Below are 15294 nucleotides of genomic sequence, written 5' to 3'. Positions count from 1 at the left end.
TTAACCGCTGAGCCATCGCTCACAGCCCTCCATTCCAATCTTAGTTACTAATATTACTCTCAGATTCCACATTTCATGCCACACAAAATTATACAGATTCTAGAACTACTAAGAAAAGGCTGTGACCATCACGGGTTTCAGAGGCCCTATTACAGGGTAAGGCAGAGTTAACATGCATGTAGTATCAATACAGATGGCTATACATCAAGGAATCATTAATGAGCTACTCAGGGCACAAGGCTGCCTAGGTGCACAGCTGGTCTAAGGTACAGCAGTTCTAGACAACTATATAGTTCTAGTGGGCAAATCAGGCAGGGTGATGTGCTCAGCTGAAGCTCCTGGAGCAGAATCAGGAGTCCATACAGTGGCAAACATACAGAGTGACCCAATGATGGGCCAGATGCCAGAGCAAGGTCCTCCTGCTTTAGTTTTACCACATAGCCTTGCTGGCTACAAACTTGCAGTTCTCTTCAGACTCCCAAGTTCTGGGACTATAAGTGTCACCACGCCTAGCACTACCTCTGTTTTTGTGACACAGGTGAGGATGTTCCATCATTCTTTGGTCTAGTGTGTTTGCCAAGCTTGTGGTATGGTTTTGGTATGCCCCAGTGTTCTGATTAAATTTGATGACTTCATGCTTTTTCATTTGTGTATAAACATCCATGTCTTGTGGTTTGTGGAGCACAATTGGATGTTGTGATAAGCTGTGTGTCCAACATCGGGTGGTTATCTACTTACCCAGGTAAGCACCCTGCCTTAGCAAGAGCTCTTAGAAATTGAACAAAGTGTTGATGTATAAAACAGAGTTACTCGAGGCAAGGCTCAGCCTCAGCAGAAACTCAGAGCAGGGCACTGCCGATCTCCTACAGAACATGCTTTCTCTAGTCAGGTCTTTCTTCGTTTACCACCACTGACTCCTGCTCAGCAAAGCCGTGTTCAGCAGACCCATACAAACAACATACTTTCAAAGACACAAAGCTGCCACATATCCAAGGTACAGAAGGCTTTATTTCATTTTTGTTCTTTGAGACAGGATTTCTCTGTGTAGTCCTGGCTGTCCTGGAACTTGCACTGTAGACAAGGATGGACTTGAACTCTGAGATCCACCTGCCTCTACCTCCTAAATGCTAGGATTAAAGGTGTGCACCACCATAAAAGTTATATTTTAAAAATGTATACATGTATGTATACATGTATGTGTATCATATAGAACCTGGTCTTGTAAGAAGAGTAACAAGTGCCCTTAACCACTGGGACAACTCTCCAGCCACAAGGTATGGAGTTTTATCATGTATAACATGAAACGTTTCCTACATATGACTTAAATAATTTTTAACCTGTGTTTGATCCTTGGAACCTGTGGGCAAAGGAGACAACAGGTCCCTTCATGTCGTCCTCTGACCTCCACACATTTGCCATAGCACATGTGCCCCTCCCCGCAATAAACAAAATGGTAATACAAAATTTTAATATTCAGTCATGACACCTGTTATGTAGTTATTGGAAGGTAGCTCATAAGACTACACCAACCTTCAGGAAATTCAAGAAACGTATTGAGGGCCCAACAAGATGGTTCACTGGGTAAAGGCCACCAAATCCCACAGAGTTCTAGCCCCAGGATCCAGACATTAGGAGGTGACTGGTGAAGGTTGTCCTCTGACCTCAGCAAATGCTCACACAAGTGAATGTAATAAAATTAGTTTAAAAGGAAAAGAAACATTGAGGTATGGGGAAGTTAGAAAGTTAGATTCACCGTGGTTCCTCTTGCCAGTTTACATAATAGGTACACAAAGGAAAGAAGCCCTCGGTAGAGCTGCCTCCGGCGGGGCAAGGGGTGGGCAGGCTAGACGAGACGGAATCCTTTCTCTTGTCCGCCGTTGGTGCTCTATTCCGGATGAGGAGACAATTGTTCCTCTCCCTGAAGTCACTCAACGTTGAGTAGCTACCAGTAGCCGACATCTACTCTGAGAGACTTAACTTGGACAGAGACGTCCCACAGTGGGGCTGCGGGTGTCTGCCATCCCTGGAGCCCACGCGAGGCCCCGCCCCGGAAGCTGCCGGCTCCTCAGACTCCTCCCCAGGCCGGTGTGAGGTCACAGCTCTCCGACTACCACCAGCTCCAGGGAGGGACCCAAAAGGAGCCCCGACGGCGCATGCTCCCGCTCGGGCGGGCCGCTCGGCTCACCTAAGCCGGGCTTGCCTGCGCGTGCGTGGCGTTCGCGGAGCCCGGCGAACCGGTCGCGAGAACCTCGAGGCAGTCGGAGGCCAGGAGGCAGCGGCCGCCAGGCGGCACCGCGCCAGCACTGCCGCCCAGGCCTCACGTCTGACACGAACAGCGCGCGCCGCCACGAACAGAGCCTGCGCCCCGGCCAATGGGCGCCGCGCTGCGAGTGACCACGCCCACCGCCCCCTCGCTTGTAAAGGGAGTCTAGCCAGGGCTCGCCGGCTGCTGGCTTCTGATTGGTTGGGGCAAGCAGTGGCCGCAGCCGGCGACGCCGGTGTTCTTGCACTCGGGTGGCAGCCAGAAGCCGGCAGGACTGGAAGGGACACCGCGTCTCGGTGAGTGAAGCGGGAGCCGGGCGGGAGGCGAGGGCTGCGGGGCGGGGGTCCCTCGGGTGGGCGAAGGACTCGGGGTCCCCGCCGGCCAGTGCAAGTGGAGCCGGAGGAAGGAGGCCGGAGCTTCTGGAGCGGATCGTGGCCGAGGGAACGAGAGTCGCGGAGGAGGCAACGATGGCAGACGGGGACCCGGCTGGTGCCAGCTTCTGGGATCCCGGGAGGAGTGGGAGGAGAGGGAGAGGGAGCGCGATCACACCGGCCTCGGAGTCCCGACAAGGTCACAAGAAGGTGGGAGGTGAAGGCAGGGCGTAGCTCTCGGGCACCTCGGCCTGGCCTTCCCCGGGCGCCACCCGGGGGTTGCGCAGACCTTACGTGACCCTGTGTCACCGGATGGAGGAGGGAAGGCTGTGGCGGAATGCGAATGCCCCTGACAAGGGAACGGGGCGTAGAGATCACAGAAGCACGGCTAAGGTTCAGGTGTGCCAGCCGCCCGGGTGACTCGGCTCTGTTATCTGCTTCCCTCGTTTATTCCTGTCCTCTCTTTGAGGGGGTGATCCCTACCCCAGGGAATCTACTTCCGGGACTACTGAGGCCCCTGCAGCTTGACAGTTTGGATGCAAATTCTTGACAGGTTCAAATGGTTCTAGGTGATCCTGGAGTGTGCTAGGAGGTCTTGTAACTTGAAAGGGCTTCTTAAGATACAAATCCTCCTGTTGTGCCCCTGGCCGTTTGAATCACAATTTCAAAGCTGCCATTTTGCACAAGCTGACATTTAGGCAAAATCAGAATTTGAAACTTACTGTTTTAGATGATAGTTCTTAGTACCAAAGGGGCATGCTGGGAAGAGTCTTCGGCTGTTATATCACCTGATGCCCAACCATTTTCTTATTTACCTCTTCTAGGTTGCCATGCCTTTGGAAAAGTATGTCAGTAGTCATACCTGGCCTTACAGAATGATAATGTGCTCAGCAAACTAAGTTTGAATATCTGGTTATTGCTGACTTAAAAATAAAAATATGTTCTACTTTCTGACAGATGTAGGTCAGTCATTGGGTGAGTGAGATAATAAAAGAAAATCTAGTGGGGAAAAATCTTTTTAGATTGGAATTGAAATTGTTAGATAATTTAACTGAAGAGAGAGTAGCCCATTTATAGGTGTGATGTACACAGTTTTTACAGTTCAAAGACAGTGTGAAATTTTATATTTTCAGTTCAGATTTGCACTTGTAACAAAAAAATGTTAATTGAACAATAAATATTGTCAAACAAAAAACTGTGGACCGTATGTGGGGAGTCAGATTCCAATCCTACCCTTCCAGAAACAATTCCTAGTGTGGAACAGTCCACATGACCCTTCAAACCCATTTATCCACATGTAAAATAAGGATATTGATCATCACCTCTTGCTTAATTCCTTACACTCAAGCTATGATTTGAGCTTATTGACGGTGAGTTTTAAAGCATGTCCTTTCCTTTTCACCTCAGTGGCTATATTTCATGAATACTACCACCTCTTCCTCCTCCTCTTCTTCCTCTTCCTCCTCCACCTCCGGCATGGTTTTGCTGTGTATCCCAGGCTAGCTTCAAACTTGAGATCTCCTGTTTCCCGTAGTCTGATACTGACATTACATGCAATTGCCACCACACCACACTCTTCAGTTTCCTCATCTTTTTGTAGCCCTTTCTGGTAGCCAAATGCATATATAATTGGTACAAATTTGTACCACTGCATTGGAGTAAATGCCTTATCTGCTGGGTCATGTAATTACAGTTCTATCCATGTGGCTTTCCTTGCGCTCCAGACTCATCTTCAGCTTCCTGCCCAACATCTGCCCTGTCATGCCTGATGAACGTCTTTTGTAAATTTGATTTCATTATCTTTGTTGTTGTCTTGAGACAAGGTGTTGCTTTGCAGCCTAGGCTAGCTTTGCACTCGTGATCCTCTTCCCTCTTGAGTGCTGAAATTATAGGCACATATCACCACTCTGGCTATCATTAGTCCCCTAAAAGAAATAATGGCTACATGATGCGTCCCAATTCTTAACCGCATTATGAAATTAACAACATTCTGAAAGTGAGGTCAAATGTCCCACCCATTCCGGCTTGGGATTCGGTATCACGCACTGGTGATGAAGGGAAGGGATGGGTGTCTTCTGTTCTTTTATATACAGTAAAGAGATAGTTGTCTAACTCTCTCTCTCTCTCTCTCTCTCTGTTCCCCTTTTGCTCCATGAACCCACTGGACAATACACATATCCACCTAGAAAATGGGGAAAAGATGCCAGCCGTGGTGTGTTCCCTTACTTACGGTGTGTTTGTTGACAATGCTAGGGATCTAACCTGTGACCTCAAGCAAGCTCGGCAAGTGCTCAGTCGCTGAGCTGTATGCCCAGCACAGTAGAGGTGCCTCTCTCATGATGAGTTCAGGAGGCATAAACACAAAGGGAGATTTGTTTTGTTATATATTTTCGAGATAAGAGTCCCTCTATTATGTAGCTTCGGCTGTCCTGGAACGCAGAGATCCATCTGCCCCTACCTCTTGATTGCTGGGATTAAAGATGTGTATCACCCTCCCCAACCACAAAGGGATGTTTTTAAAGTAGATTGTAGTATGATAATTTTTGTCACTTATAGCTTTAAGGAATCAAGACTCACTCAGGATAGTTTCTCATTTTCATAGATGCTGTATAAGAACAATAAAAGGAAATGGGCATGTGGGTGTGTGCAGTGTGATGCGCTCACACTGCCTGATCAGACTCTGAAAGTACTATGTGCAGGCCATGGGGATGTATGCAAGAGGGCAGGTACAGCACCCCAGCTTCAGGAAATCACACAGGTGTTTGTAAGTGTTCTGTAGGAGGGTGTAACTGAAGAGGACCTGCCAGAGGAGGCCAATTCAGGCACAGACCTGCAAACCCAAGAGTTCACTGGGGAAAACTGAAGTAGAAAGGCAAAGGGGAGCTGTCGTGCCAGAGCACTCAGCCCTGCAAATGCTTTGAGCTGCCCTGGAACTCAAGATCCTTCAGACTCTGAGCACTGGTTTTACAGTAGTGTGCACCGCGCCTAGTCAGTATTTGTTTTATTTTGCAAATGTAATCACATCCTGAACCTTGAGCTACCAAGCCTTGTATGTACAAAAGCTTAGTAATATGTACTGTGTTAGGAAGTATTGGAGTGCTAAAAGAAGGAAAGAAAAAGGAAAGTCTTAGTTCTAATTCAAATATTCTAGCTAGCTAGTCGTCCTCTCTGTTGATGACAGTATTGACTCCTTAGGGAGTGTACGGCTTGGAGAGGTGAGCTCACTTTTCAAACTAAACATTGCCCCATTAGAGTTGGCTTTTCTTTGAGGGCTTTGCGGCACATGAAGAGTCCAGAATTGCATGCTAAGGAGTGGATAGTGGTTGTCACCATTTGGAGATTCGTGTACTGTATGCTGTGTTTGCCTCCTTTATTTAATCTGTGGGTCAGGATTGCAGACAGTTCAACATTTGTTCATTAAGGAGACACACAGTAAAGATGACATGGATTGGCACTACAGCACCTGGATGAACTTGCATGTGATTTGTGATTGTAGGGAGAGAGAGCCCTTGCTCTCTGTGTTGGAGGAATTAATTCTTTTGCTCCTTTACTCATATAACCATTTGCTCATCTTGGCCTTGTCTGAGTGCCACTTAAAAGAATGTTATAAAGAGGAAGCCTGGGGAACATTAGGAAGGTGTGTGAATGAAGTCAGATCAGAAGAAAAGCATAGTAGATGTCAAATAAGAAGATCCCGAAGGACTTGTTTTACATTGTTTGTATGGATGTTAATAGTGATAACCTCAGATAGAAAGAAGGCAGGCAGGCAGGCAGGCAGGCAGGCAGGCAGGCAGGAAGGAAGGAAGGAAGGAAGGAAGGAAGGAAGGAAAAAACAGCAGCATGGTGGCATACGCCTTTGATTCCATCTCCCAGGAGGCAGAGGCAGGCAGATCTCTGAATTCAAGGCCAACCTGGTCTATATATTATGAGTTCCAGCGCAGCCAGGGCTATGTAAAGAGACCCCATCTCAAAACAAAAAAGAAAACCCCAAAAGCTATACAGTGGAACATGGAAGCATGTCTGTAAGTAGCTATTTCAGTCTTGTCCAGCTTCAGGGATCCAGCCCCTCTGACCTCCTTGGGCATTTGCAAGCTGATAGACAGACATCTACACATTCTTTTAAAAGAATATTGCTATTTTCCCAGTATGTTAAAAGAAAAATAGTTACATGGGAAAAAAGGCAGAATGATGGAAGAATAAATATATACAATTTTCTTTAATTGTGAAAGTTCAATTCTAAAAGTATTTTTTCAAGTTCACAGATAACAGATACCATGGAAACTAGGCATAGTTGTAGCCGGACTTTATCTACTTTGTGGCTTCTTTCTTCTATCTTTTCAACCCCCTAACACTAAATAAAGAAAAAAATGAGAGGGGGGAAAGGGTGACATTGTTAGACTACTTCCTTTGACTAGGGGTGTCAAGTTCCTTGGGGACAAGTTTGATCTTCCCTGTCAGGATATCTGATTTCTTCTCATTTCTTTGCATGTGACTACTTGACAAACCACACCACCTCCTAGGACCCTAGCCTTATATACCCTCTAAAAAGTTCCTAGAATTCCAGATGTCACATGATCACAGAGACTGTGTGCAGCTACAGAACCAGGCCTCTGCTAGAGCACAGGGCAGATCACAGTCAGCTGCTGCAGACATCGGGAGCAGCCCACACCTCATACCTGAGATTAAAATGGAAGCATATTCCTATTTCCGTTTTTTAAAGAAACCAAATTTCTCACTACACATAGTAGTTCATTCAGTATTGAATAATATTCTAGGTGCTTTTAATTACACAACCTCAAAAAAAAATTCTCTTTCAGGAAGACTCTTCAAGAAATAACAATGTCAACCAACACAGACCTTTCTCTCTCTTCATACGATGAAGGTCAGGGGTCTAAGTTTATTCGGAAAGCTAAGGAAACACCGTTTGTCCCCATTGGTAAGTCGGCTGATGCTCTGATACGCAACCTGCTGTGAGCCTGGAGCAATGGATGCATGATAAATGTGTATGTTGAGTAGATCCTGAAATCCTTTTTTTCTCATTTTGTTGAAATATGGTAAGATCAATATATAAATCTCGTCATAAAAGTTCTGTGTGTATTCAGATTTTTGGCTGTTATTTCAGGGCCCCATGCTTTGTGGGGATCCCGGGCCCACCTTCTGACCCAGAGACTTCCCAGGACTCAAGACAGAAAAGCCCTGTGAAGGTTTCTAGCATTGTAAGGATAGAGGTGAAAGTCAGCAAAGACATCTAGGATGAAATCTGGAGAAACAAGCACAAGCCTACAGGTGCTTCCCAGAGACACTGCCTCCTTCCACCAGTGATGGCATGCGGCGGCCATGAAGGCCCTACATCCCATGAAACAGCAATACGATCAACAATGGAAATTCTAAAAATCAGTAAATTGGAATAGTTTATTCACTTAAAGCATATTCGAATTATAATTATTATCATTAGTATTAAAGCAGGAGAAACATTCCCTTTAAAGTTGGGAATCGATCAGGGATCTGTGCGAACTCTGCTGTTGTTGCCTGGAGAGACTGACACTTTGCATAGGGCAGGGCAGGAGCTGTGTACACCCTTTAGTGGGCAATATAGTTCTCTGCACAGGGAATACAGACAGTCGAATGAGAAGCGCCTAGACCAGTTAGGGAAAGGATTGCTGTCCGTGTTAGCTGGCAGTTGCTGTGATAAAATCCATTATCAAGAGCATCAAAAGGAAAAGATCAAGAGCATCTAAAGGAAGAGAAAAAAAGGTTATTTGTCTTACACATCCAGGTGACAGTCTGTCACTGAAGTCAGGGCAGGAACCTGAAGGAGTTGGATCCATATAGATGGATACAGCCTGGTGCCTCACCCCAGGCTCATGTCCAGCCCAGGACCACCTGTCCAAAAAGGAATGGCACCACCCACAGTGGACTGGCCCTCCCACTGTCAGTCAAAGCAGTGTCTCACAGACATGACCACAGGCCTCATGGGCAGCGCCACGGTTCAGACTCCTTCACTTGACTCTTTTAGTAGTGGTTCTCAACCTGTGAGTTTTGACCCTTTCACAGGGGTCACCTAAGACCATGGGAAAACACACATTCACATTACCATTCATAACAGTAGCAAAATTATGGTTATGAAGTAGTAACAAATACGATTTTATGATTGGGGTCACCATAACATGAGGACTATATTAAAGGATAGCAGCATTAGGAGGGTTGAGAACCAGTGGTCCAGAGTGTCCCAGTCACACTGAAGCCAAGTAGGACAATGACTTCATTGATGCAGCAGAAAACACCAGGGAAAAGTCTAGCTGGATTTCCATTTTCTCGGTTCTCCTACAGCTTTCTGGTTTGGGTCTGACAAATTGTATTTACTCTGAGAGTAGTACTGTTGTCCTTTGTTTCTTCCTTTTCGGTGCTCACTCAGTTATTTCCTAATTTCCTTTGCTCTGTTTTAACATCCAAGCTCAATTACAAGCTTAGCCTCTTTAGTGTGTATGTATTGCCCATTGTATATTGACTGCTAATTTTAGTTTTAGGTTATGCAGTCTAGGTATTAGCCTTTTTGAAATTCAGTGTTCATTGTGGCCTAATGTGTGATTATATTTTGTCAAAATTTCCTAAGTGTTTGAGAGACCATATGGTCTGTTTTAAAGTTAATATGTCATTTCTTTATTATTGTATATGTGTGCTATGTGCATGTGCCACAGCGTTCATGTGGAGGTCTTAGGATGACCGTCAGGAGTTGGTTCTCTCCTTCCACTATGCTGAGGTAGCTCTCTCTTACTTTCTCTCTTACTGGGATTCCAGATACTTACCACGTCTAGCTTTAAAAAAAAGTTGGATTCCAGGAATTGGGCTCGTTGTCCAGCTTGGCAGCAGGTTTACCTGCTGAGACAACTCACTGACCCTGGCATTCTTAAATCTGTCTACTTACTCCATAAACCCACATTTGTTCAGAAGTAATCATTAGCTGAGCATTGTGGCACATGCTGTAACCCAGCACTGGGAAGGTAGGGGCAGGAGAATCAGGGAGTCAAGCTCATCTACTGTTCATTGCAGATTTGAGGCCAGCCTGGGATACATAAGACCCAGTGCTTAAGACGCAGAGCCAAGTGGAGTTCAAGGCCAGCGTACTGTTCACTGTGAATTCTAGATTTGGCTTGTGAAGCAAAAATGATTGAAAATTTAGTTCGTGTGTTATTTAATGAACGATCTGATAAAGCATCCTTACAAAAATCGCAGAAAGCGCATTGACTAATGCTGACAGCATCTTGGTTCCTCTCCCGTGCATCTAACAGTCATGACTCTTTGTGTTGCAGGAATGGCGGGCTTTGCAGCTATTGTTGCCTATGGGTTGTACAAGCTGAAGAGCAGAGGAAATACAAAGATGTCCATTCACTTGATCCACATGCGTGTAGCAGCCCAGGGCTTTGTTGTGGGGGCCATGACTCTTGGTAGGTTCATCAGGACATTTCTTAAATTTCTGTTTCTCATTGATGCTTTTCCTTACAAAGAAAAGTAAATACTTTCTGCTGATCTTAAAACAGTTTGAAAACACCTTTGACTCATTTTCTTATGAAAGAATAATTAGAGCAGTGAAAAGGCTTTGCCTCCTGTGATGGGAAATCCTTATTCTGTAAGCCTTCAATTTCATTGCTCAGATTCTGAGCACAGGTTAATAGTAACAGTTTCTGAGAAGGATATGAAGGTATTGAGTTTGGGAGGGTAGAAAGGACCCTAAAACATGCTCGATTTTACTGGCATCACGGTTTATTGACTTGATCTTGCACAATGTAGTGGGTGTTTTTTAAAATTTCCTGGTAAATAGTGATTGTTCATTAAAACAGTGTGACACAGTGAGCTGCTCACACTGGCCCAGGCCTGTAGACTGCGGGGTGTTTTCTGAATGTTGAAGGAGATGTTTTAATGCTTCTCTTCTTTTTCTTTAGGTATGGGCTACTCCATGTATCAGGAATTCTGGGCCAAGCCTAAGCCTAAGCCTTAGAAGAGCTGGTGCATGGGAAGTGCTTGCTTTAGTTAGACGTCTCATATTGAGGTTACATGTTTGTATCTACAATAAATAACATGTGGGTTTAGACAAAACACTGTATTGAATATTGATTTACTTTCTTGCCAGCTTGATTTGCCTGGTGACCAAATTGTTAGTGACTGATTCACTAACTAGGTCACTCAAGGGAGTTAAGATAAACAGAAGAAATCTGTCACCTGAAAGTAGTTGGTCACAGTGTTTTCCTTACACCCTTGTGATGAAAGTCATTATAAGAAGGGCAGCTGACAATGCAGACACACACACACACACACACACACACACACACTATGTGCAGACTGGGCCATGCTTTGGGATGGTGCCAGGAGAGAATCCTGTTTGCCCTGGTTCATTTATTTTGTCTGCTTGTGGACTGACTTCAGAACTTCAGGTTTTAAAGTTTGTTGGCTTCTGAAAACACTTTCCAAAGAGTCCACGAAATATAACTAGCTTATAAATCCCCTATAACTAAGTAAGAGGGAGTGCGTGTGTGTGCATGTGTGTGTGCATGCACGTGTGTGCATGTGTGTGCATGCACGTGTGTGCATGTGTGTGCATGCACGTACAGCAACCTGGAAAGCTGATAAGAGTTGCAGAGAGCCGGGCGTGGTGGCGCACGCCTTTAATCCCAGCACTTGGGAGGCAGAGGCAGGTGGATTTCTGAGTTCGAGGCCAGCCTGGTCTACAAAGTGAGTTCCAGGACAGCCAGAGCTACACAGAGAAACCCTGTCTCGAAAATCAAAAAAAAAAAAAAAAGAGTTGCAGAGAGGCGGTGTTTATTAAAGTCACACTTTTAAGCTGGTTGTGGGCTCTGGTTTAGCTCTTTTATAATCGCAAAGTTCTATTTTTGCTGCTTGATAGTAGGATAATTCTTAAACATCTTAAAATAGAGGCGTTTTGTTTCTTTTTTGTGGTACTGGGCATTAAATGCAGGGTCTCACATAGGCCAAGCAAGTGCTGTACCACTGAGTTGAACTCCAGCAGAAGTAGGTACTGTACGTTGTAATACAAGGATAAAAGAAATGCACGGCCTAGGGCAGGCAGTGTGTCTACTTCCGGTACCAAAAGTGAGAGGTCAACAGTGGGTGGGCTGGTTTTTTGAGACGTCACACACAAACTTGGATATACAGAATGTTAAGTGCACTGTGAAATCTGTGTCCAACCCAGACTTACATCCCATAGAGACAAGATGTCGTCTGTGTTGTTATTAAAATAAGTCTGCACATATCAGATGTCTTGTTTTTATTTCAGTTTTGAAAAAGTAAATCCTTCCAGCGCAAAGATTAGAAAACAGAATACCTGTGGTAATAGACTGTTAGAGGCCATCTGCAGCTAGAACTGAGTGCTGCCATCTGTTGGGTACTTACTGTGTGTCCCACCACCCTGCTCAGAGAGTTTGACTTTCAATTATTTGTGAATGTGTGTGTGGTTATGTGCATATGAGTGCAAGTGCCCATGAGACTGAAGGCATGGAGTATCCCTGGAGCTGGAGTTACAGGCAGTTGTACTGGGAAATGAATTTGGGTTCTCTGCAAGAACACTTCTTGCTCTTAACCATTGAGCCATCTTTCCAACTTCCTCCTTTTATCTCGCATTTGTATGTGTGCAGCAGACACGGGACAATTTCGAAGAGTCAGTTTTCTCCCACCATGGATCCCGGGTATCGACATGTTCATAGTCTTGGTAGCAAGTGCCTTTACCTGCTGAGTCATTGTGCTGGCCCTTTAAGAACTTGGACATACAGTGTCATTAAACTAAGAGATAGTGCCCACGCCACAGACCTGCACATTTCAGGGCCTGGGTCACAGGGCCTGCCTTCCAGGTGCTGTGCTGCGCTGCCCACAGGGCTTTGTTTTTCACTTTTCCTGTGTAGAGTGGGACTTTAGAAGAGTCCATGATAGCATGACAGGTGCCATGATAGCATGTTAGGCACTTGCTGTAGTGGCCTTTGTGAAATTGGAGTGGCAGTAGTGATTGATTGTATTTAATACAGTTAAGCAAAAGGCTGCATCTCTCATGGTCCTAATCACGGACTGTATAGCCTGATCCAGTCAGTTTTCTGTCTTCCCAACCGTGACATGAGCGTGGACTAGCCATGCTACTGCGCTCCTGTCTAGCTGCTGCTGGAAAAGTTTGAGAAAGCTTTCCATTTTTTTGGGCTTCCTATTCTACGTTTTGAGAATTTGTTACTAAGTGCCACCTATACTCATGGTTCTGCCACTCTGAGCCAGAGATAGCTGTGACTTCCTCGTCTAAGGTAGGGACACTGTCCAGGATTAGAGAAAAAAGGTCCAAGGAGCCTAGCCTAGCATGTCACGCTTCCGTAACGCAGTGCGTGGCTGCTGCTTTATGACTGTGCTGAGTATAGGGGTGAAGTCCCAGCAGGCTGGCAGTAAGTGATTGCAGCAGAACATGGTGGCTTGCCAATAGAAGAAGCAGCAGGAGCAGCGGCCCAGGGTTGGGATCGGGAGGCTCCCCAAGGAAAAAGCATTCTACTTTGGCTTCTCATGGAACTCTCGTCCTAATGTTGGGTACAGTGGAGTGTGGGGTGACTTTCAGGCCTTTCTTGCCCAGTTACCTGTCAGTGTATCCCAAGTCCCTTTCACCCAGAGCACTTGGCATTAGTTCCCTGTTCAGCTAATGCCGGCTGACGTCACTAGAGTGAATCTTAGGTTGGTTTGTTTGTTTTGTGTTTATGAAGTTCCAGTTGGTCCTTTGTCCATGGGTTCCACACCCATGGAGTTCATCCAACCACAGATCTGAAATATTTTGTTTTTGTGTCAGTGCTGAGCATGTGTGGACTTCCTTTTCCTGTGGGGGTTCCTCAGCGTGTTGTGTACAGCTGTTACACAGCAATTTGTTGCGGTAGGCAGTGTGAGACTGAGAGACTTAAAGACTGTAGTGGATATGCATAACTCATGAGCAGAACTCTCACCCTCTTGTTAGGAGACCTGAGCGCCCATGCAGGTTTGGGTCCTTCCTGGGGGTTCTGGAACTACTGGGGATGCTGTGTCTGAGCAACAGTGACATCTAGTGTCCAGAGTTGGGTATGACCACATTTACAAGTTCCCTGACCATGGTGCTCATGGAAGCCATGCCTCCTGTCCCACAGATGTCCAGAGTCCCTAGGATTCACAGTTAAGGTTCCATCCCTGTGTAATTCCTCAGCCTATTCCCTCGCAGCCACAAGGCCAAAATAAAGCCGAATGATCATGAAGTAAAGGGTGCCATGTGTCAAGCAGCAGAGTTGCCAGTTCCTATGTGCTCTGTCCTGGTGAAACCCAGGCCATTAGATACAATGCACGTGACCAGTGATGGCTTTACCTGGTATCTTAGTCAGGGTTTCTATTCCTGCACAAACATCATGACCAAGAAGCAAGTTGGGGAGGAAAGGGTTTATTCAGCTTACATTTCCATACTGCTGTTGATCACCAAAGGATGCAGGACTGGAAGTCAAGCAGGTCAGAAAGCAGGAGCTGAACACCAGGGCCAAGAAGGGGGAATGGGTGGGTAGGGGAGGGGGCAGGGTATGGGGGACTTTGGGGATAGCATTTAAAACGTAAATGAAGTAAATACCTAATAAAAAATTGGAAAAAAAAAAAAAAAAAGAAGCCACACCTATGAGGTCTCACCAACATGGCTGCCAAAGCAAGACCTGAACAAAATGATACCAACAGACATGCTAACACGGAGAGGGCAAAGTTCACAAGGCCTCAACCCTGGACAAAGAACTATGGGAAACTAAGGACCACTGAGGCCAGGAGAAATGGTCCTCTGAGAGAGGAGTGCACCAATTCTTAATCCAATGCCCAGTGGTTAGTCAGTTCTGAAAACATGTATACAGGCAACATCATCCAGACTAAGCATATGGCATTTATGCATTAGGGATACAGGATTACACGAGTGTGCACGCGCACACCTCCACCACCACCATCACCTCCACCAACACCACCTCCACCATCACCAACACCACCACCACCACCACCTCCACCAACACGACCACCAACACCACCTCCACCATCACCAACACCACCTCCACCACCAACACCACCATCACCACCTCCACCATCACCACCATCACCAACACCACCATCACCACCACCATCACCACCACCACCTCTACCATCACCACCACCACCATCACCAACACCACCATCCCCTCCACCACCACTACCACCACCATCACCACCACCACCATCACCAACGCCACCATCACCAACACCACCATCACCTCCACCATCACCACCACCACCATCACCACCACCACCTCCACCACCACCACCAACAACAACAATTAAAAAGAGGCCATGGGTTTGAAAGAAAGCAGGGGCAGATACATGGAAGTTTTTGGAGGAAAGAAAGGAAAGAGCTGCTCTTCCAGAGGTCCTAAGTTCAATTCCCAGCAACCACATGGTGGCTCATAACCATCTATAATGAGATCTGGTGCCCTCTTCTGGCATGCAGGCATATATGTAGATAGTACACTGTCTACATAATAAAACTAATCTTAAAAATATGTGGCATGGCTTCCTAAAAAAAATGTTTTGTTCTTTTTTTTGTTTTTGTTTTTTTAAAGGGAAATGAGCTGGGCAGTGGTGGCACACGCCTTTAATCCCAGCACT

The 15294-nt window shown here is 45.9% G+C and overlaps 1 protein-coding gene across 2 annotated transcripts; it reads left to right on the top strand.

Moving 5' to 3' along the window:
- Positions 1–2216: 2216 nt before the first annotated feature.
- On the top strand, positions 2217–10728 carry Higd1a (HIG1 hypoxia inducible domain family member 1A). 2 transcript variants are annotated; one of them, XM_021207564.2, is made up of 4 exons: positions 2217–2559; positions 7452–7570; positions 9945–10079; positions 10575–10728. In XM_021207564.2, the coding sequence occupies exons 2-4, from the start codon at positions 7474–7476 to the stop codon at positions 10628–10630; spliced, it is 288 nt and encodes a 95-aa protein (XP_021063223.1). In that variant the 5' UTR covers positions 2217–2559; positions 7452–7473; the 3' UTR covers positions 10631–10728. The 2 variants fall into 2 exon arrangements, with proteins under 2 accessions (XP_021063223.1, XP_029399688.1); XM_029543828.1 differs by having other exon boundaries at positions 2479–2559; positions 7456–7570.
- The last annotated feature ends 4566 nt before the right edge of the window (positions 10729–15294 follow it).

This window comes from Mus pahari, chromosome 10 (assembly GCF_900095145.1).
Source record: "Mus pahari chromosome 10, PAHARI_EIJ_v1.1, whole genome shotgun sequence".
NCBI lineage: Eukaryota > Metazoa > Chordata > Mammalia > Rodentia > Muridae > Mus > Mus pahari.
Note: the sequence above shows the minus strand (reverse complement) of the source record. Positions and strands in the feature narration are given on the sequence as shown.